The following is a 22,215-nucleotide window of genomic DNA, read 5'->3' as shown; positions in this document are numbered from 1 at the left end:
TAGTAACAACTAGATAAATGGTATGTTTTGTTTTATCAAAATCACACTTTTTGCTGAAAAGAAATAAAAGATCCAATGTTGGTACAAAAGTAAATGGATACAGATGAGAGTACAATGTTGGTACAGTTTTCGAGCAGTGGGGATATACAGTTTAACCAAATGAACTATGGTGGAGGGGTGCAGAGTCACGGCTCATCTTTCTCTGCTGATTCGCATCTTCATCTTTGTTCTCTATCTCTGTGCTTGAGGAGGGTTTTGAAGTGTTGAGTAACCCTTTGAACCAACTGCCTTGCAATCTCACGTTCCCATTTTCTGAGTTGGTGAGGGTCCCTCCAGGTCGTTGCTGAGAGCCATTGGAGCCGTTGGTTACGTTTGATGTAACATTGGAAAGGAAGCGATATGCCACTTTACTAGCTGATACTAGTTCAGTTTTGGCTTGCTTTATCTGCAAAAAAGCCCAATACACAAGAATAAACACCTATGCAGAAGCCCTTAGGTTGGAGAGAAGCAAAAAAGAAAGAGAACCAACCCTCATCGCTGTGTTTCCTGCAACTTCCAAGGCCGTGTCACCAGCATGGGCAAAGCGATTCACCCAACCTGTTTAAAAGAGACAGAAGCCAAACAGTCACATAAGCCTTCAAGACCAACACATATACATACTGGTTCTCAATATAATGGGGCCTTACCTGGGAGCTTTGGGACGCCAAGTACATCACAGAGTACATCACAGAAGTGATTGCAGTTTTTGGACAAGAGATCATAGGAATGTCCAGGCCACTCCCTGCTGAGCTCACGCAGGATCTGATTGACCATGAAAATGGTGCAATCAGTCCTCCCAAGGACGATTTTCTCACGATAAGTATACATAGGGTTCTTGCTGCTAGGACAGCTGAAGACGCCAGTGCCTTGTTCACAAAACCCATAAGACCACTCATCATCTCCATATACCTGCACAATAGAGATGCCAGTCAAATCATATGCTTCCTTGCGAATCAATAGTCAGGCACAAGAATACATACAAAGTTATATATATACATGTATAGACTAAAAGTCACAAAAGCTATAGCAGACTAAACAAGGAAACCAAAAGTCAAGCGCTTTAGCACATAACTGGCAAAGACTTTCTTATAGTTGCCCAGTCAAAGATGAATCAAGTAAAAGTGAGTCATCATTGAAGTTTGACAAGTCCTCCTCCTCCTCCGGAGACAAAGTTTATAATTTTTAACTTAAGTAAACACAAAAGATTAGATCCTGAGTGGAGGATAAGAAAAAAAAAGGAAACTTTAAGTTTCAGATCTTACAGACACCTCTACAACCATATCCTATAATTAAGCTCGCTCACAGATCAAAGTATCCATTTTTTTTTAAATACCTGAATGGCGCTGTGGAAGATGCCGCCAAGGCCAATACCGTCTTTGAAGAACCTGTTGATCTGGAGAATGGTGTTGTTTGTCTTCTCCGATCCACTGTTTGTCACATCGTATATGTGTAGAACAACCTCCGCCATGATTACTCCCTCTCACTACCAGATAAATCTCAAACCCTAATTTCTAAGCAAATGAAGAGTTCGAAGATTCTAGCTGGAAACCCTAAATAAAAAGACTCGAACCAAATCCACTTCCCTTTCAACAGTTCCACTACTAGATCTCTAAAAGAATTTTTTTTGTTTTATCTTCTCTTCTTCTCACGGTTTCTCGATTTCAGAACGTAGGTGGATGAAGAAGATGAGAGTGCGGCGGTGGTGGTGGTGGTCGGGTCTTATGCAATGACTGTTCTACCCTCGCTTTTCCTGATTATTTGCTTCTTTACTTGCCGCTCCAGCAACCGACGTGGTTTACGCTACTACTCAAATCGGGTTATTCCTTAAACCGGGTTATTTAATAATCTCAGCCGTAGAAATGGAGTTACACCTCTACATCTAATCTAACGGCTGTTATGAGTTAACGTCACGACTGCTGGGGGTCCCACCAGCACCGGCCAAGTCTCAAAGTCCCAATTGAAAACTTACATTGTAATAAAAGTCAAGAGGATCATAAGACGCGTGGCGTATTTTAACTGGGTCAAATAGAGACTGCTACGTTTTAGTTCCTTGTCCTATCCTCTCATCTTCTCCTTCCTTCTTCTTCTTCGTCTCTTTTTATAATACGACTAAAACTCTTCTTCTTCCTTTTCCTCTCGTCTATCTCTTAATACATCAACTTTAGTTCCGTGTGTTAGTATCTCTCTCTGTCTCTATCTCTGTATAATCCGATTTGGGGGAGGTCTTTGAGGCAAAGCTGCTTCTATGCCATATTGTAGAGGTTTGGATCGGATCTTATTTCTCCACTTCCCCTAGATTTCTCTTTTAATTTTCCCTGAATTTCGGTTAGCTTCGTTTGTTTATCTGATTTTATGAGCTTTTAAACCTGAATTAGTCGATTTAATCCGATTGTTTTATGTTGTGATCCTGCTTAATTGAGGTTAAATTTTAATGCGACTTGAGTAGTTAAAGGCAGATCTGGGTTCTATCGGTTACTTTTTTGTGCAATTTGATCAATCAGTCTAGTTTACGCTTCGTGAGGATTAAGAAAGGTTCATAAATTTTACCGTGGGTTTGACTCTTTCTATGGATGCCCTTTGTATACTCAAAAGACTTTTTATTACATGTTTCCTTGTAGTTTGGTCCTACTTTAAGCAATAAGGAGTTCAGTAATAATCAAGTTTCATTTTTTTTAGGCTTATTTGAGCTGTTATTGACTGATGATTCTGTTAAATCTGTATAAATCGTTAGAAAGATTTAGTGTTTTATACTTCTTTAGGAGTTGGTGTCTTTTTAGGTCCTTATAACAATTTTTTTTTGTTGCTTAAAATCATGTCATGTGGTCTGCTTGGTTGGTTAAGATTTGGTGGCATGTTTTGTAGCATGAAGCTATGTTGTTGGGTTTTTTAAAAAGATTAAGGTTACTGGTTTGTGTGTTATTCCTATGCAGCTTTCTCGTAAAACTAATAAAGATGTAATTGTCAAAATGCAGAAAATGGGCGAGTCTAAGGGGAATGGGAAAGTAGGAGGACGAGTGATTACAAATGTTATGTCTGCAAATTCTTACAACGTCTCCCTTGAGTTATCTCCAGTTGTTTCTTTTTGGGATTGTATTGTCCGCACCATGAGGTATTCCTATATACCTGAGTGGGTGTAGTACTAGTTCTTCACATCCTTCCACCACAGCATTAGCGAGTTTTTTTAGTTCAGTTTATTTTTAGTTACAATTATAGTTATATATAGAGAGAGAGAGTGAAAGCTAGTAATGGATTGCAAGCAAGTTCAGCCATTAGCTAGGAAAGGGAAGAAGAAACACAACGGTAAAGATGAATTCGATCGTGTCAAACAAGCTGAGAAGAAGAAGAGACGTCTCGAGAAAGCTCTTGCTACTTCTGCTGCCATCAGGGCCGAGCTGGAAAAGAAGAAGCAGAGGAAACTTGAAGAACAACAGAGGTTAGATGACGAAGGTGCTGCTATCGCAGAAGCTGTTGCTCTCCACGTCCTACTGGGCGAAGATTCTGATGATTCATCATCTCGAGTCATGCTTGGCCAAGAAAAGGCTTGTTTCAAGATGGATCATCTGTTTAGAGGTGAAAACTACGTTCCTCTTCAAAGCTGCGCTAGCTATGCGGTTCAAGGGATTGGGTTTGTGTCCAACGGTTACGGATTAGGAGACAGTAGTAGCTGGTCGCCCTTCATGAGGGAATCTTGGGATAGCAACATGGGAATATCAGCTGATGATCTGATCGCTGCTCAGGCTGTCTCATCGCTAAGGATATCTGAAAACACCGACAGGAATCCCTTTGTGCTTAAGGGTATGTTCCGGGGATGAAAAATCGCCATGATTCCAGATTTGATTGCTAAATTCAGCTTTTGTTATGATATATAAGTTTGCGAATAATGTTGTTTTATTTCGGTGTGAGTTTGATGTGTTTTTTTTTCCTGTTTTCTTTTCTTCCCTGCTATATTATGGACGCATTGCGAGTTGTATTCGTTATACATGTTGAAATCTCTTCTTCATATCTTTATTGCAGCTGTGTTCTTAATGAAAACTTTGGACGATATGATGCTTGAGACTTGATTGTTTACTTGCCATTAACGTGTTGAAAATATATCCCTTTAACAAAAAAATCACACGCTCTGTTGGGGAAAAAAAGAGAGAGTGGGTTCCAATGGTGTGATTACAAAGTAATGGATACAGATGAGTGTGTAGCTTTTGGACCGGGTGGATATGCAATTAACCAAATGAATCATGGCTTTGTTTTTTCTGCTGATTGGGGATAGCATGATTTGCATCTTCATCTTTGTTATCTGTCTCTGTGCTTGTGGAAGGTTTCGAAGTGTTGAGCATCCCTTTGAGCCAGGTGCCTTGAATTCTCAAGCTCCCGTTGTCTGAACTGTTGACGGTCCCAGGCCCTTGTGGTGAGATATTGGTGACGTTCGATCTAACATTGGAAAGGAAGCGATAGGCCACCTTACTAGCTGATAAAAGTTCGGTTTTCGCTTGCTTTAACTGCAAAATACCAAATTTACAAATTAAAAAAAACACTCATAATAATGATAAATACCATTTAGGCTCCAAAGAGGCAAAGTGTGTGTGTGTGTGCGAGAGAGAAAGAGACCCACCCGCATTGCTGTGGTTTCTGCTACTTCCAAGGCTGTGTCGCCAGCATGCGCAAAACGATTCACCCAACCTGTTAAGAGAGAGAGAGACAAAACCCGAACCATCACACATGCCTTCAAGACCAACACAACACATATACACTATACCGGATTCGTAAATAAGATGCTTTACCTGGAAGCTTTGGCACGCCAAGCCTTTCACAGAGCACATCACAGAAGTGGTTGCAATTTCTGGACAAGAGATCATAAGTGTGTCCTGGCCATTCCCTGGTGAGCTCACGGAATATCTGATTAACCATAAAGATAGTGCACTCTGTCCTCCCAAGAACAATTTTCTCACGATACGTGTACATAGGGTTCTTGCTGCTAGGACATCTGAATACACCAGTGCCTTGTTCGCAATACCCATAAGACCACTCATCGTTTCCATATACCTTTTCACAAAAATTCATAAGAGATGACAAATGAGTTACATATACAAATTTCATAAGACGTACAGAAACATTAATAGTTACAATCTATGTTGCACCGGGACGGATACGGGAACGGATACGGGGGCGGAAGCGGGGACGTGAAACGGCAAAACCAAAAATTTATAGATACGGGGGTTCGGCATATATATTAGTCAAAAATATTTATATAGTTAATAAAACTTGGGTCATAATCTAAAATAAAACAATACTTAAACATAATGTCATCTTGTTCATTATAATAATCACCTTTTCCATCTAAAACTCAAAAAAGAAAAAAGAGAAAAACTTTATAGGAAACAAACTTGAGTCCAATTCTAGGAAAACTGAGAGAGAATAATTGATATGTGCAACGCTTTCAAGATAAAGCTTGTTCATTAGGTCCTGCCGTAAGTCTTTTGACTTATAATCAAGCAACATAACAATAATACATGCATTATGTTCTGGAAAACTAGTTACACTTAACAACTAATTTCTCCTAACGTCCCAAAGCAGTCCCCGTAATGTCCCCGTGGTGTACCCGTCCCCAAAACGTTTCCGGTACGGGTACGGTGACTAAATAGACGTCCCCGTGCTTCATAGAGTTACATACATAACATGGAACCAAAGTTCCTGATCTGACAGAGACCATGAAACAATGAAACAGAGCGTCACAGATCAAAAACAAACAAAAAAGGTTATGTGAAAATCCAGATCACACATGGTTTGCACATCAAGTCACGAACAAAAATCAAGTAATGTACACATAACCAAGAAGAGACATGATGATCGAAACGATACATGAAGATTAAAAGAGCAGAGACAAAATAAAAAAAAGTAGGCAATGGAATTTATTTACCTGAATGGCGCTGTGGAAAATGCCGCCAAGACCGATGCCGTCTTTGAAGATCCTGTTGATCTGAAGAATGGTGTTGTTAGTTTTGTCTGATCCTGTGTTGGTCACATCGTATATGTGCACAACAACCTCCGCCATGAAGAAAGGAAATGTTATGTCTTGTTGTACCAATCCCACTACAAAACAACTCTTTCTTCTTTCGTAGGTTTTGATCTAAGGAGAGAGAGGAGAAACTGAGTTTTGTTTTATATAAATCGTCTGTTGAATTTCAGACGTGGGAGATGGAAGAAAAACTTAATGCAGATGTGGTGTGGTGGAAGATTCTTTAAAATGACAATCGCGCCCTCGCTTTTCCTAACCATATAGCTTTGCGTGTAACTAAACTCGAGCAAGCGACATCGTTTTGCAACACTCAACCGGTCAGACACTTTCTCTCTTCCAGTTAACCGCTTCACTTTCTTGCTCTTGTACATCAGATTACTTCTTTATGAAATCTTTTTTTTGTAAATTTCGAATATATAACCCCAAAATATATATATTTTTAAAAAGCATTAGGACAAAGATACGTTCAGACAATCTGAGAATCATCCTCCTAACTCAGGGTCCGAATGGAGCAGCGGGACAAGTGTGGTTCTCCCGCTACATGCAGTTCTCCCGCACTGCATTCACCATTCACCATTTTCTGTTTGTAAAAACAGTTCAAGCGGGAGATCTGCATGCAGTTCAATATTTTTTGTCTTTTTGTGAAAAAAGCAGGAGATCTGCATGCAGATCTCATCCGCTAATATTTGGTGGTGTTGATCTGCTTTTTTTTGTTTGGTCAATAAATAACTTTGTTACAACACATAACTTTAAAATATATTTATCTAGTCTTATGAATATAATATTTTTATTTTATTTTATTTACAACTTTAACAATACAAAATTATCATTCTTTACTTATTATATTTTGTCATATAATTTTTACTTTTTAAAATAATCATTTTAATATAATACATATTTCAATATATTATGTATATTTATAGTGATTGCTCCGTATTTCTCCTGCATGTTCTGTTTGATCCGCTTGATCTACACTTTTCCTGCTTGATCTGTTTGATCTGCATTTCTCCTGCTTGATCCGCTTGATCCTTGAACCGCTTTTACCATTCGAAGCCTTAGACAAAGCTTTTCAAAAAGGGGACGGACATCCCCGACATGGTTTACTTTCACACAAGCCACAACACCGGTTATTTCATGTCACGTGAGACATCTCAGCCACGTGATTAAAGGACGACATAGTCAACGGTTAATCTAAACCGTTGGATTAAAAATTATCAACACAACAAGAGTGTAAAAGAAAAACTCCTTCAAAATCTTCCTCTCCAGTTGTTGTCTCACCACCACAAACACACACGACACACACCAACCATGGAAGCTGCTCTTGCAACATGCACCGTTCCATCGCCGCGAATCCTCAAACCAAAACCTCGATTCCGATCTTCTTCTCATCTCTCAAACCCAAACTCCCTCTTCTTCAAATCCCCACCACTGTCGTCAAAATCCGATCTTTTCACAACCGCAGTCTCGTCATCACCACCACCAACCGTCGCCCCGACGAACTCCCCGCCGGAATCCGAACCCGAATCAGATTCGTCGTCGGAGAAGTTCGACTGGTACGCTAACTGGTACCCGGTGATGCCCGTCTGCGACCTCGACAAGAAGGCTCCGCACGGAAAGAGAGTCATGGGGATCGATGTGGTGGTCTGGTGGGACAGGAACGAGAGCCAGTGGAAAGTGATGGACGACACGTGTCCTCATCGCCTTGCTCCACTGTCTGACGGGAGGATTGATCAGTGGGGGAGGTTGCAGTGCGTCTACCATGGTTGGTGCTTCAACGGTAAGGGCGATTGCAAACTCATTCCTCAAGCTCCTCCTGATGGTCCTCCGGTAATGATTGAAACATAAAGTCTTGTTTTTTTTGTCTGAAAAAAACATAAAAGTCAAGAGTCTTGATTGTTTGTGCGAACTTAATTAGGTGAACACGTTCAAGCAAGCTTGTGTAGCTGTTTACCCAAGTACGGTGCAGCATGAGATCCTTTGGTTTTGGCCCAACAGTGATCCCAAATACAAGAATGTACTTGAGACCAACAAGCCTCCTTACATCCCAGAGCTGGAAGATCCATCCTTCACTAAGCTCTTTGCTAATCGAGATATTCCCTACGGGTTTGTTATTATTGGGCTTTTACATCGTTTCTTTCTAGAGAGTGTGTAAAACTAACTCTTTTATGTAAATCTTATACCTTTTTTTCTAGGTACGATGTGTTGGTGGAGAACCTAATGGACCCGGCTCATGTTCCCTATGCACATTATGGACTAATGCGGATGGGTAAACCAAAAGGTAAAATATGATTTAAATCTGCATTTCAAAACTGTTTTAGATCCATAACGTACCACCAACCTTGTCACTTTATTTTTTACAGAGAAGGTTGACAGAGAAGGGGGAAAACCACTGGAGATTACAGTAAGGAGGCTAGACAACGAAGGGTTCTTTGCAAGACAAGAATGGGGTTATTCTAATTTTGTCGCACCATGTGTGTATCGCTCTTCCACTGAGCCATTAAGAGAGGAGGACAATGACTCTGTCACATCTGATAAGGTCAATATGCAAAAAAAAACTAACATGCATCTTGATTTTCTTTATTTATTTATATTCACATCTTTTTTTTGTTATCTCCCTAACCGTATTGTTCTGCACATCCAGGGGCCATTGAAGAATCGCAAATTGTCATTGATCTTTATATGCATTCCGGTCAGCCCCGGTCGCAGTAGGTTGATATGGACGTTTCCTAGAGATTTTGGCGTTGCTATTGATAAGATTATTCCTAGATGGGTGTTCCATATTGGTCAAAACAAGATTCTAGACTCAGACTTGCACCTCCTTCATGTCGAGGTGCTTCCAAATTTCCACCACACGCTTTATGTGAGTGGAGGCTGATCAGATGTACTATTGGAATGTGTGCAGGAGAGGAAGATACTTGAAAGGGGCCCTGAAAACTGGCAAAAAGCTTGCTTTGTCCCAACCAAATCAGACGCCCTTGTGGTTACGTTCAGGAGGTGGTTCAACAAGTACAGTGGAGCTCAAGTCGATTGGAGAGGAAAGTTTGATCCATCTCTTCTTCCTCCAACGCCTCCTCGTGAACAGCTCTTCGACAGGTTTACTTGCTTATACGTCTTATTATCTTCTGTCTTTGTAACGAAAACAAACGTACCTTAATGAAGAGTTGTGTGTTTTTATAGGTATTGGTCGCATGTGGAGAACTGTAGCAGTTGCAAGAAAGCTCACAAATATCTCAACGCGTTTGAGGTGATCTTGCAAATCGCATCGGTTGCTTTGATCGGAGTTATGGCCGTGACGAAGCAGGTTGCGATGTCTAATGTGGTAAGAAGCGTGGTGGTTGTGGCGGCTGTGTTGAGTTTTGCGGCTTCGAAGTGGCTATCGCACTTCATCTACAAGACTTTCCATTACCATGACTATAACCATGCTCTTGTTTGAAATCGATATTGGTGTGTGTGTACATAACCGTTTATACATTCATGAACCTACACTCGTACACGTTAGAGGACCTACAAAACATCATAGACTTTTTTTTAGGGAATTTATGCTTTAAACCAAGTGATCTGGTCTCATTTATTGTTAAGGCCCTTTATTTGGAAGATGATTTTGTACAAAAATTGGGCTGGGCCTTTGCCCTTTGGTGAACTATCCACTCGGTGTGCTCGGTTGCCATGTAAGATATTTTCCCTTTAAATTTTTGATAAAACAAGTCAATGGCAAATATCAATAATGTAATCATCATATCTCTTGTTTGGATGACAAAATATTTGAAATTATGGTCAGACAAAAAACAGATTTTGAAATTATTATGAAATGTGGAAATAAATACAATGACGACGAAGAACGAAAAGGAAAGCTTGGCCACGGCCCACGGGACTATATGTAAACGCAGAACAAAAAAGAAAAGGGTTACTTCTCCGACTCTTCTTCCTAATATTATTGATTGCTTCATTTTTTTTTTTTTTTGAACTTGATTGCTTCATTTTACCTACGTTACGTAACGCACTTTATGGCTTCTAGAAAGCTTTTGTAAGCTCAGTACAAAAGCATCATATATTTTTAGAAAGGACAGCTTTCCACTTTTGGTACCTAATTTCAACTTTGATTCCAGCTTGGGTGGATTAAGCAATTTTCCTAAGCTAAATACATTTATTTTTTATTGGCTAGCAAGAAACTCGAGCGCTATCTTAATCTTAGAAGTTTTACTTAACTAACAACTTTTATGTGATAATTTACCTACCGATTTTTTTTCTAGTAATAATGCTTGTGTCAGTTAGCCGACAAAAGAAGAGGGAAAGGCATTAAAGAGAGCTCTGTTTTTATATTTGTTTCAATGCTTCGAATAATCTTTTTATGAATGCTTCTGATATGTTAACGTGGTGTCTCATGCACCACCGGTTAGCCACACCTAACCTTATCTACCATCCCTCATAACAAAATTACTACAAACAAAATAAACAAAAACCTAATGCATTCAATAAAATGCATTTTACATGTCCAAAAATGTGATATTTTCCATATAAATGAGTTTATTGTTGTGGTCTCATTCATGCATGGTTAAAGGATTTGCATTTTACTTAAATTTTACTAATTGGAATATCTCGTAAATTTTTTGAAAATTAGACCGGACCAAACGGGAGTATTTTATTATTTATTACCTTGCACGAGATGATGCATTATATTTTGATTAGTAAAAGGAAGAGAGAGAGAGAAGCGCGTGATTCAACGGCTTTGTTATATATACAAACCAACTTACCAATGTTGACTAACACAGAGAGAGAGAAGATAGTGAGGTTTTGAGACTCGTAGGAGATGGATCATAATACGACGCCGCTTCTTCCGCACGGTGGCGAGGTAGAGGAGGATTACGCTCCGGCGAGAACTTGGAGAGACGTGAAGCGAGTTTTGTGTACGGAGTCGGCGAAAATGTGGTTGATCGCTGCTCCTGTGGGCTTCAACGTCATTTGCCAGTATGGTGTAAGCTCCGTCACCAACATCTTCGTCGGCCACATCGGCGAGATCGAGCTCTCCGCCGTCTCCATCTCTCTCTCCGTTATAGGCACCTTCTCCTTCGGCTTTCTGGTAATCAGTCTCCTTCTAGCTCCATGCTTTTCTCTTTGTACATATACTTGACTAGGTAGGTATTCGTTACACTGCAGATGAACTTCTATCGAGTAGTTTTTTTTTTGAGAAAGGGCTTTTCTATCGAGTAGTTGTATACACAGATAAGTAAACTTAGCCTAAACGGATATATATTAGTTTTTAAAACTGAAAACAAAATATAATTTTATGTATAATTAACAATTTTATGTATACATATATAAATAGTTTCAAAGTATAAAAGTTAAAATATGTTATATATATAAAAAGATAAAGATATAAATTCAAAAATGTTTTGCAAACAGTTAACTAATAGTTATACTTATATAAATACAAGTAAAGTTAATAAAAATAATATATACATGTATACGTTAATATATTAATATTTTAGTTTTTTATATATTAATACTTGGAATCTGTCTAGACGAGTGTTTAAACCGCATTTTAGAACATTGTTCATATTTTCTATACATAGTCGAGAAAGTTACTGTGAAACAGAATCTCTGTCTGAATTGCATGTATCACTATGCTGTTCCAAGATTGTGTAAACGGAACTGTTTTGAGTTTAACTAGTAGTCGGGTTTGAAAATCTGCAGCTTGGCATGGGAAGTGCACTTGAAACCCTCTGTGGTCAAGCATTTGGAGCTGGTCAAGTCCACATGTTAGGCGTTTATATGCAGAGATCTTGGATCATCTTGGTCGTTTCCTGCCTCTTCCTCCTTCCTATTTACATCTTTGCCACTCCGGTTCTGAGACTTCTCGGCCAAGCAGAGGAGATAGCCGTTCCATCTGGACAATTCACTCTCCTCACCATCCCTCAGCTCTTCTCGATGGCTTTCAACTTCCCCACCTCCAAGTTCCTCCAAGCGCAGAGCAAAGTAACCGTCATTGCTTGGATAGGATTCATTGCTCTTCTCCTGCACGTTGGTATGCTGTGGCTGTTTATCATCGTGTTTGGTTTGGGAACAAACGGTGCTGCTTTGGCTTTTAATATCACAAACTGGGGAATTGCAATCTCTCAGATCGTTTATGTGATTGGTTGGTGTAATGATGGCTGGACGGGTTTATCTTGGTTGGCGTTTAAAGAGATTTGGGCCTTTGTTAGACTCTCCATTGCATCTGCGGTTATGCTTTGTCTTGAAATGTGGTATATGATGAGTATCATCGTCCTCACTGGTCACCTTGACAACGCTGTTATCGCTGTTGGTTCCCTTTCTATATGGTGAGTTTCAAGAAAGATTATTTTGGAACGCTTGTTTGGTATCTACTCTTCAACATTTCTCCTTTCTTTCTACGTTTCAGCATGAATCTCAATGGCTTGGAAGCAATGTTGTTTATTGGAATAAACGCAGCTATAAGGTACACAACATTTTAAAAAAAAAAAACATTGTCATCTGACAGTTCAGCCTATAAACCCTTCATGTGTTTGCTTATTAGTGTCCGTGTCTCCAATGAGCTTGGCTTAGGCCGTCCACGAGCAGCGAAATACTCTGTCTATGTAACGGTGTTCCAGTCTCTCCTCATAGGTCTTGTCTTTATGGTGGCTATCATCATAGCCAGAGACCATTTTGCTATCATCTTCACAAACAGCGAAGTACTTCAACGTGCAGTGTCTAAGCTAGCTTATCTTCTCGGTATAACAATGGTTCTCAACAGCGTGCAGCCAGTTATTTCCGGTAATTAACAAAATATCTCCTATATATTTCACCAAAAACCAAACCAGAGGTTTTTATCACATCATAACCGTCTCCTTGTTTGCTTTAGGTGTGGCTATTGGAGGTGGTTGGCAAGGTTTAGTGGCTTATATCAACTTGGGTTGTTACTACATTTTTGGCCTTCCCTTTGGGTATCTTCTTGGTTACAAAGCAAACTTGGGAGTGATGGTGAGTAAATAAATATATAATGGCATGAATAAAAAAAGTAACAGCGTAAATCTACTGAAGGTAACTTTCAAATAGCTTATAAAGTGTTAATAATGTTTTCAGGGACTTTGGGCTGGAATGATAGCAGGAACAGCGCTTCAAACGTTGCTACTGATGTTTGTTCTGTACAAGACAAACTGGAATAAAGAGGTAAGAACCTAAACTTAGACACAAAACCATAGCCTGCCTACCTATAACATTGAGATCGATTGAATGCAACCATAATAATGTAACTGATAACTGTGATGAACAGGTGGAGGAGACGACTGAACGTATGAAGAAATGGGGAGGGAGTACTGAAACAACATCAAAGGAAGTAGTTGCGTGATTATTGGGGTTCTCTTTTGTTTGCTTTTTCTTTTTTCATTGTGTTTGTATTTGTACTAGCCCCCAGTAACTGTATTTGGCTGTTGGAAAATTATTCAATCGGTCAAAGTAACAACTGTGCTTTTTGTTATCTTCTACCAAAAAAACAAGTGCAATTGTAACATACCAAAATGTCACATGTACATTTTGCTCGTGTGACTTCAGAATTTCTCAAGACTACTTATTTAAATTTCACACGAATCAAGCGACCATGTACTGATTTATATTCACAACTTAAACTTCCAAATTAATGTTTAAACTAAAGAAATCTATTGTTTATCTCCATGTTCTTGGTAATTGTGGTGGAGAGTAACTGAAAAAGTGATACATATTATGTATATTCTATTGGAAGATATATAACAAGTAGTCAGGATGGCCGAGTGGTCTAAGGCGCCAGACTCAAGTTCTGGTCTTCGAAAGAGGGCGTGGGTTCAAATCCCACTTCTGACAGTTTTTTATTTTTGTTAAAATATAATTTGCAATGAGTGGTGTTAATACTTGGTATGGAATGCAAGCGTGTCCCATCTTCAATCACTTTCTTTTTTAGTGACTCCTCAGTTAGACAGCTTGATTTACGTTTAATTTGTTTGACCAAGAAAAGCAAAAATCTGGTTGAATATGTTATGAGTTCGAACCAGATACTCTTGTGGTTACATTCATGACATGGTTTACAACTACCTACATCAATTGTGGTCACAACATGATACTTGCAAACACATCACACAAATGATGGGTCCTTTTACTACACTGAGATGTAACATCGTCTCTCTTGTGCTAACAAGTTGATACGTATTTGTATAGCTAATTGTATTTTTAATCATAATCATTGTTTGGTATCTAGCAACATTTGTACATCATCTTTTAATCTAATCTTTGTTCGGTATCTTGGGTACACATCTCGTTTGCTTACAACTTGCATGTCTTCTGTAAGTCATCTGTGTAATCTGCATCTTTCTCCGTCTCCTGTGCTTACAAGGCTTTGATTATGTATGACTTTTCGGATTTAACCATTTAAAGGAAAAATATCAAACAAATGAGTCGTACAAAATACTATAAACTTTCTCAAATGAGAAAAATATAGGTTATATAGATACTGTGTTTTAAGTCTTAAAGTAAAAACATAGAAAAAAGCCTATTCAGGTTCAAAACGATTACAAACCACAATACTAGATAAAACCCTAACGAAAAATCCAAAGAACCAAATCCCAACACATGAAACTTCTAAGCAGGAACCTTGTTCTTCTTAGGCGCACGGTAGGTACCGACGACACAGGCATGGTCACGCTCAAATGGCTCAAGCGTCACTTGCTCCGCTGGCTTGAACTGCTCCTGTTGCAGCTTCTTAACTTCACTCTGGAACACTGCCTCTGCTGGAACCGTCGAGTCAATACAGTTCGCCTGTTCCAAACAAAACAGAGAAAGGTGTCTTTGAGTAAGAACAGAAGACAAAAACATTTAACAGATCAAGAATGAACACTGAAATGCTTTTGTTACTAACCTTGATGGAGATAACAAAGTGACCTCCTGTTTTGAGGAAGAAGCTTGAGTTCAAAGCCACGATCCTAGCCTAAGGATTATTTAAGGACAAACCACATTTCATAAAGAAAAATTACTTAACATATACATTATGATATAATATCCTGTAAATGGATGGCAAGGGATGCTCAATGGCATTAGATTTGCCAATCAAATTATCAAAACAATTTTTTTTTTTATATGGAAACCCAAAACCAATTGATTTTTACTTTTGTGATTGAAAAAAGTGATTGAAAATCGAAATGATAAAACTATAATACGAAAAGAAACCAATCTAAAAACAAAAATTAAAGGAAAGAAGGTGTTCTTAAGCATCAGAACTTGGAGTTTGCAACACACAAAATGTTCTGAAGGGGAATCCAAGTAAACATCATCATTTGCCATCATCAGAACACCGTTTTAAAAATCATTTACAACCATAATGCTTTACAGCAAAGCTTTTTTTTTGCAAATTAAAAAAAAAAGTGGTGGACATAAGATGTAGTAAGGAAGCAAACCTGATCAGGCTGAGCAACATCAGAGAAGACAACATCAACCATGCCAACAAGCATTCTGTATTTAGCAGGGTGTCTAGCATCCTCGATGATCGGAATAACATTAGTTCTCTTCTTCGCCATGTTCACCAAATCTCTACCACTTCGGTGAGAGAACTCAACAGCGTAAACACATCCCTCAGGTCCAACAATGTCAGAGACATGAGAGACTGTTGTTCCAGAAGCAGCACCAAGGTATAGAACTTTAGCACCAGGTTTCTACATTAAAACAAATACAAAGAATCAATAAACGAACAAGTCTCACGACCAGAAGACACCATAAATTTTCAAAACAAGATGCTACTTACGATGTGAATGTGATCAACACCACCGAGAATAGCAGCAGCCAACTTAGAACGGAAAGGATTCCACACCCTGTATTCAGTCTTGGTTCCATCTTCATTCTGTAGAATCCAATCACAAATCAATTAAAGAACAGTGAAACAAACATCAAAAAATAAATGAACAAAAAAAAGAGAATCTAGTATATACCTGAACAGAGATTCTCTTCTCGTTGTAAACAGCTTCACCAGGAACCAAGTTCTTAGTGACAAGAGCGTCCTCTTTACCCTTTGCAATAAACACTCCAGCGTGTCTGTGTGGCTCAACAATCACCTTGCTACCTCCCTTCATTCCGCCACGTCCTCCGGGTGTTCCTCTGCCGCGACGACCACGATCTCCTCTACCTCCTCTCATACCTCTACCGCCACGGTCGCCAAAACCTCTTCCTCCTCCTCCTCTACCCCCTCCACCACGTCCCCCACTGTACCCGCCGCCGCCACCACGTCCGCCACTGAACCCACCGCCACCGCGTCCTGAACACAAAAAACAACATTATAACAACGACTCAAAACAAATAGATCCGACGAAAATAGCAAAGACCCAGTAAATATCTGAGCTAAAAGGAACAAACTTTATAATCAGTTCAGCTATATATACAAAGAGATTCAACTACACGAATACAGAGCTATACTGTTTTAAGCTAGAAACTAAACGATGGAGACGAGAAAAGAGCGGCGGGTAGGGTTCTTACCACCAGTTAGAGGAGGTCTCATCTTTGAATTAGGGTTTAAAGACTGCTTGTATAACGAGAGAAGCTTACAAAGGTCGATGGGGATGAAGAAGCTGCGCTTGTGACTTTATTTTATACAAGTGTGTTTCTAGGGTTTTTAGAGGGTTTTGAAGCTGCCGCTTTATTATTATTTTACGCAAATACCCTTACACTATGGGCTTTTTCTCCGCTAAATATTTGGGCTTTAATATGAAAGCACTTCCCCTTATTGGGTATCTCTTGTAATGGGTTTCCTCCATTATAAAACGATACAAAATAACTCGTGGGTTTTAAAACTTTAGAATCCTCTAGTAATGTTGTTCCAAACTGAATTTCAGAAAAATAAGAAGGAACTTTTACTCAGGCCCATATTTTGGTTTAAGAAATTTACACTCCAACACACTTTTAACATGACGCATAATGTGTGTCAAGCCTAAATTATCTTTAGTTTAGCCTAAACATAACTTCGACTACTTTTATTTATCTTTTCAGTGTGTTTTTGTTAAAAGATCAAACCCAACTTACTTTGATTTTAACGCACTAGAAGATAAGCATCATGTCAGATCAAGTGATCAGTGACTCAACATGTTCACAATCAATGAAAAAGAAAAAAAAATCAAAAGCCATCAGCTATATTAAAACACTAACTATAAGCTACAATATATTTTCTTTTGGACAACAAGCTACCATATATATCACAATCAATGAATAAGTGAGATTGTGAAACACGGAAATGGATTAATTAGAATGAGAAAAATAAATGAAAGAGAGGAAGTGTGCATGTGGGATGTTGGGGGAGAATAGGTCCCATCCTCTCCCTACCAATCATTCTCAGCTTCTAAATTATAATCTTCCTTTTCTTTCTATTTATCAAATTAATGGTCACGCTTTAAAACTATAGTAAATGTGTCCAATAGCATATTTTATGAAATGGAGTAGCTATATCTAGGTCATAGCCTCGAAATGTTTTTATTTATGCGAATGAAGGAAAGATTCCCCATTGATTATTCCACTTATGTTGGCACTTTTTATCATGTTCAATGTCTACTCGACCACCATGTGCCTGCTAGTGGATGACCGGTCATCTTTTGATGTAAAATTTTGTCAATAATATGCCGCATATATAGTTTATGCTTCTTTTATATGTATCCATGTATGTACATATCCATTTTGTATTCACACGTAGCGACTAGCGAGCCTTGCATAGTGCAGAAATATATACAACTTTCCTTCACAAGAAGCGTGGATAAGTGAAACCTTTAGTTAGTTGACTTGTTGATATACCTGGACTTGTATATGATTTCATTTATTATATGCATATATGCTGTAACTAAACATACCACATCACTATCAATAATTGGCTCCAAATAAACTTAGGTCTACATGAAAGATTCATTATTTATAATTACGTTAGACGTATATATGGCCGAACTATGATAATCATTATTTTTGTAATGCTACTAGTATCGTGTTATTATTTTACTGAATTAAATTTGATATGTAATGTTTTGTATGTACATATGTAAGTTGTGGTCCTTAAACCAAAAAAAAAAGTTGTGGTCCTTGTGAACGATAAAAAAGTGTAAATAACGATCACTAAATAAAACTAAATTTACTATGTTTCTGAATTTACGGATGTTGCTGCAGTTTTAAGGATTTAAACAAGTTAATACTTTTTTTTAAAGACAACTGGTTCTGAGTACTGTTTATATTGTGGATTTACTAATCCAACTGGCTAAGTCGGTCTAGATGTTAAAACCCTGGTACAACTCATATATTATATGATCTGTATATCTATGGTCGACTCTTTTTTTTTGGTCAAACAACTAATTCATTCATGCATAAAAGGTCATGGTCTGACTCTGAGTACAGTTTCGACCAAATGCATAAAATGCATAAAATAATCTACAAATCACAAGTATAGTTTCGACCAAATGCTCTATGGTCTGACTCTGAGTACAGTTTCGAGCACATAATCTACAAATCACAAGTATAAATTCAAGTCAAACTATTTATGATTTAGATCTATAGCATTAAAAATGGAAAGAGGAGACAGTGTTGAAGCTTGAAGCCTTGAAAGGTTGTAGGACAGACAGTTAACTACACAAGTAAACTAACTATTGTAAAACTGAAGGTTGGTTTAGGTTTGTGTGTGTGTCCCTAATCCACACAACCGGAAAAGGCAATTCTTATAAGTAATTATCAAAGTCAAGGTAAAATAGTAGATGCTAATAGTTAGAAAAGTATAAAAAATTCACCTATATTTAGTCGTCACATGTTTTAGTGCTATGACTACTTTTGTTTGTCATATATTAGTAATTACAAGACTAGAGAGCAGTGTGAAAACGTTAGAAAAATGTAACTTTTATGAATTTTGTTTACCTGCACAAGAGATTCATTGCCACTTTATATCATCTTTGTTGCCACAGTGTTTGTTAAAAAGGAGTATACTCACAAAAGCGAACATCTTTCTTCTCAAGAGAGAAAGGTAAAGTGTCACATTCGTACGCACGCATGTAAAAGTCATTATACTGCACACGTGCGCTCTCTTCTTAGCCCCATAACCATAAGGCCATCATATATTGCTTTCTGAATTTGTCTAAACTACCCTCACTAATCTGTTTTTGTCGCATTGGTATAGTTTAATCATTCACAGAGCATATGAAATCATAATTCATACATCTTCGAAGATCTTCCATTACCAAAAGTATGGCGGCTACCACCACTAACATCTCCATCGAATTCTACATCTAAGCAATATTAAAAAGAACAGAAGAGTAAATAACATATAGCAAGAGGCAACTACTTGTTAGAAAGTAATACAGTATAATTTTTTTTTTTTTGAGAACTGGCTTCCTATTAAGAAAGTAATATAATTGTTAACCATTTTTTGCTCAATGCCGTTCACAAGTCACAAAGGGATCTTTTTGGTCCTGAAGAATCTCTTCTAGGACCATCCTCAAACTGATCGATAATTTCCTTTGAGGTTGATTCTCTCTATAGCTAATTGGTCATCTCTTGAGTGTTTTAAATTAATATTGTGATCCATTTAAAAATTACTAATCAAATATTCGAAAGTCTTGAAAGTTACATATCGACTCCTTTACAAAGAATCTAGGTGAAATGTATTTCTTGTGTGGACGAACGGTCATCTCTAATATACCTATTTCGTATACATGTTAAAAAGTTGTTCGATTTATAGACCAAACGCACAATTGATGGTGGCAAAAATCATAGGATAACACAAATATGCCATGCAAGATCCGATACGACCATCAAATTAATTAGTTTAGATGTCGCCATAAGAGCCTCGTATATATCACACTGAAAGTGATACATATATAAATACACTGATATACATATGTATACTGATCATGAATTCTTAAAACATCTAAAAGGTCAGTAAAACCTCAACAAAAACATGCCAAATGGATAGAATTTCTGATTTTTTTTCTTCATGTAGTAGCAGATGCTTTAGTTCGAAGGTACACTCTTCTTTTATTTTGGAAACCCAACTTCTTGATTCGCTCTCTTAGAGCACCTTTATCGAACGTATTTAACCCGTCTCTACTGTATTTATCATTAAAAAGAAAATGAAAAAGAAAAAAAATAGATTGAGACGTTTCTTATTTGGAGTCAAAGAAAAAACGTATACGGGACACGTGTGAGCAAATTGAGAGGAGAGAGGGGGAGCATGGTTTCGTGCTCTGGTTCTGTTCTCTCTCTTTCTCCCTCACGAAGAACGGTGATTTCCTCTGGTGCTTCCACCGTTGCTCAACTTTCTTCTAAGAAGCCGGAGACTTCCGACGGAGTTATGTCTCCTGCCTGCTTTCATCCACGCCGCCGGAGATTTCCTCTGACTGCCTTCACCCGCTCTGCCGCTTCTTCCGTACCGAGACTCTCTTCACGATCAGGTAATCATCGAAGTTGAGAACTTGATATAATGGGATGATTCCTGGTTGAATTCATTAGGGTTTTGCTTCGTTTGGTTGATAGCTTTTAAAGATTGGACCTTTAGCTATGTGGATGCTTTGTCTATGAATCTTTGTGTAGCTTTGTTGAGAAAAGTTGGATGGTTTTTTTTTCGATGCAAAATGGTACTATGGTTGTTCTTAAAGGCAAGTTTTTTGATTATATTGTGACTGATTGTTCTGTAAATTTGGTTGCTTTAGATTATGTTTGAATGAATACTTTCACAGCCATGTGAATTCTGATTGATGTTGATTCTTTGCTCAGCTTGCCATTTATCACGGCCACAGCTGATCTTTTAACTTCTGTCTTACAGAATGAAACCCATCTCCACAAGAAATCTCAATAAAGCTCAACAACAATGCAAAGCAGCTTCAAGACCGTTCCTTTCAACCCTGACTTCTACTCCCAAGCTTCTTTCTTCTTCAGTTACACACATCTCCTTTCTATCTTCTATTATTCAAAGCTTTGACAAGTACAAGAAAATAACAAAAGAACCAATCTTTTTGTACGTTTGAAACAGAGGAGATAGTTGTCCTGAGGTTAGGATGATCAATGCTTGTCTTAAAAATGTGCTTGTTCTCTTGTTCTGATTATGTTCAAGTTCTTGTGCTTTGTCTTGTTCTGTTTCAGTAATGAGAATGATATGCTTCATGTTTTTGGTTGTGGTTATTGATTCATGTTCTTGCTTATGGTTATTGATTCAAGTTTTTGTTCTTCATTTTTTTTAAAAAAACTCCAAAATAAGAGACTTGCAATGGAGGTCACCTAATCTCAATGTCTTTAACTAGGTCTCTTATTCTACTTTTCCTCTTAAATACCATTAAACAAAGAATAAGAAACACAATCACCATCTCTAGGATAATGATGCTCTTACATATATATCTTAGCTTAATTCGCTCTCATATATATATATATATATATATATATATAGGATAATTGTTATTATTTTTCACGGGTATATTAACTATTAAATCTCGTGGTTTTGTAGTCCTGAAATCATTTGGATTTAAAAGTAAAATTTTTTTTTTTGACTATTCCATGAAGAGTTGAACTTTTAACCTTAATCTATCTCTCTTCGGTGTTCGGTCTGGAGTCAGTGTTAAAGTTTTAGTTGAATGTTTAACCCACTCCTCTTACCAGGATTCGAATTAGGATCGCAACAGAACTGACCCCTATGCCTAATCACTAGCGCACGCACACCGGTGACATAAGTTCAATCTTAGCATAACAACTAAAATGTCTACATTCTAGAGTTCACATTTAAGTTCACCAAGACTACCTCATAACATCAAAACTCACTAGCGAATCAGTCAAATCTAAAAACATTCTTTTCGGTTAGTTTTCATAGTTTGTTTACTTATTACCTCCGTAAGTGCTAAATATATCCTCGAGGGAAAGCAATATTTATATCAGTAAGCCTAACCTTAATTTGATTTTAGCGTCGCTGCTATTTTCGTGCATAGATCGCAATAGCCACGAGTTTTAGATTCACGACATTATTTGTTTGTTTTCACCTGTAACCTAGGTATGTTTCTCTTGTTAGCAGGACTCTCTTATACTTCTCCAATATGTCACTCCTGGTTGATTAATGCTATTTTTTTTTAAGAATCAATAATTACCATTGCAAAGTTAGAACGTTGAGATTAATCAAACTATTGTAAGTACAATTGGAGTAGACAGATGATATATCC

The 22,215-nt window shown here is 37.9% G+C and overlaps 6 protein-coding genes, 1 long non-coding RNA gene and 2 other non-coding genes across 9 annotated transcripts; 5 read left to right on the top strand and 4 right to left on the bottom strand.

Annotated features, from left to right (window-relative positions):
* Positions 1-10: 10 nt before the first annotated feature.
* Positions 11-1,755, bottom strand: LOC108842693 (deSI-like protein At4g17486). The gene is made up of 4 exons (XM_018615682.2): positions 1,373-1,755; positions 687-948; positions 530-597; positions 11-445 (listed from the first exon to the last, which is right to left on the bottom strand). Exons 1-4 carry the CDS (start codon positions 1,505-1,507, stop codon positions 152-154), a joined length of 759 nt encoding a protein of 252 aa, XP_018471184.2. The 5' UTR covers positions 1,508-1,755; the 3' UTR covers positions 11-151.
* A 385-nt stretch (positions 1,756-2,140) lies between these two features.
* Positions 2,141-4,047, top strand: LOC108842694 (uncharacterized). Its single transcript, XM_018615683.2, has 2 exons — positions 2,141-2,300; positions 3,012-4,047. The coding sequence occupies exon 2, from the start codon at positions 3,285-3,287 to the stop codon at positions 3,849-3,851; it is 567 nt and encodes a 188-aa protein (XP_018471185.1). The 5' UTR covers positions 2,141-2,300; positions 3,012-3,284; the 3' UTR covers positions 3,852-4,047.
* Positions 4,048-4,083: 36 nt separating this feature from the next.
* On the bottom strand, positions 4,084-6,205 carry LOC108842692 (deSI-like protein At4g17486). The gene is made up of 4 exons (XM_018615681.2): positions 5,951-6,205; positions 4,815-5,076; positions 4,646-4,713; positions 4,084-4,532 (listed from the first exon to the last, which is right to left on the bottom strand). The coding sequence occupies exons 1-4, from the start codon at positions 6,083-6,085 to the stop codon at positions 4,257-4,259; spliced, it is 741 nt and encodes a 246-aa protein (XP_018471183.1). The 5' UTR covers positions 6,086-6,205; the 3' UTR covers positions 4,084-4,256.
* A 1,100-nt stretch (positions 6,206-7,305) lies between these two features.
* On the top strand, positions 7,306-9,721 carry LOC108839495 (protochlorophyllide-dependent translocon component 52, chloroplastic). The gene is made up of 7 exons (XM_057003204.1): positions 7,306-7,876; positions 7,965-8,152; positions 8,242-8,327; positions 8,410-8,585; positions 8,691-8,879; positions 8,952-9,142; positions 9,227-9,721. The coding sequence occupies exons 1-7, from the start codon at positions 7,358-7,360 to the stop codon at positions 9,480-9,482; spliced, it is 1,605 nt and encodes a 534-aa protein (XP_056859184.1). The 5' UTR covers positions 7,306-7,357; the 3' UTR covers positions 9,483-9,721.
* Positions 9,722-10,741: 1,020 nt separating this feature from the next.
* LOC108827681 (protein DETOXIFICATION 35) lies at positions 10,742-13,523 on the top strand. Its single transcript, XM_057003203.1, has 7 exons — positions 10,742-11,126; positions 11,741-12,366; positions 12,447-12,503; positions 12,582-12,820; positions 12,909-13,027; positions 13,130-13,216; positions 13,320-13,523. The coding sequence occupies exons 1-7, from the start codon at positions 10,857-10,859 to the stop codon at positions 13,392-13,394; spliced, it is 1,473 nt and encodes a 490-aa protein (XP_056859183.1). The 5' UTR covers positions 10,742-10,856; the 3' UTR covers positions 13,395-13,523.
* A 275-nt stretch (positions 13,524-13,798) lies between these two features.
* TRNAL-CAA (transfer RNA leucine (anticodon CAA)) lies at positions 13,799-13,882 on the top strand. Its single transcript has one exon. It is a non-coding gene; the product is annotated as a tRNA-Leu (tRNA).
* A 598-nt stretch (positions 13,883-14,480) lies between these two features.
* Positions 14,481-16,672, bottom strand: LOC108843681 (rRNA 2'-O-methyltransferase fibrillarin 2). The gene is made up of 6 exons (XM_018616934.2): positions 16,535-16,672; positions 15,994-16,316; positions 15,810-15,905; positions 15,466-15,720; positions 14,931-14,999; positions 14,481-14,830 (listed from the first exon to the last, which is right to left on the bottom strand). Exons 1-6 carry the CDS (start codon positions 16,554-16,556, stop codon positions 14,654-14,656), a joined length of 942 nt encoding a protein of 313 aa, XP_018472436.2. The 5' UTR covers positions 16,557-16,672; the 3' UTR covers positions 14,481-14,653.
* LOC130508872 (small nucleolar RNA snoR60) lies at positions 15,279-15,351 on the bottom strand. Its single transcript, XR_008943057.1, has one exon. It is a non-coding gene; the product is annotated as a small nucleolar RNA snoR60 (small nucleolar RNA).
* Positions 16,673-20,109: 3,437 nt separating the features above from the next.
* Positions 20,110-21,179, top strand: LOC108834803 (uncharacterized). Its single transcript, XR_001946869.2, has 2 exons — positions 20,110-20,466; positions 20,838-21,179. It is a non-coding gene; the product is annotated as an uncharacterized LOC108834803 (long non-coding RNA).
* The last annotated feature ends 1,036 nt before the right edge of the window (positions 21,180-22,215 follow it).

The sequence above is a fragment of the Raphanus sativus genome, chromosome 2 (assembly GCF_000801105.2).
Source record: "Raphanus sativus cultivar WK10039 chromosome 2, ASM80110v3, whole genome shotgun sequence".
Taxonomy (NCBI): Eukaryota; Viridiplantae; Streptophyta; class Magnoliopsida; order Brassicales; family Brassicaceae; genus Raphanus; species Raphanus sativus.
The sequence above is the reverse complement of the archived record's forward strand: the minus strand, read 5'-3'. Positions and strand labels throughout refer to the sequence as shown.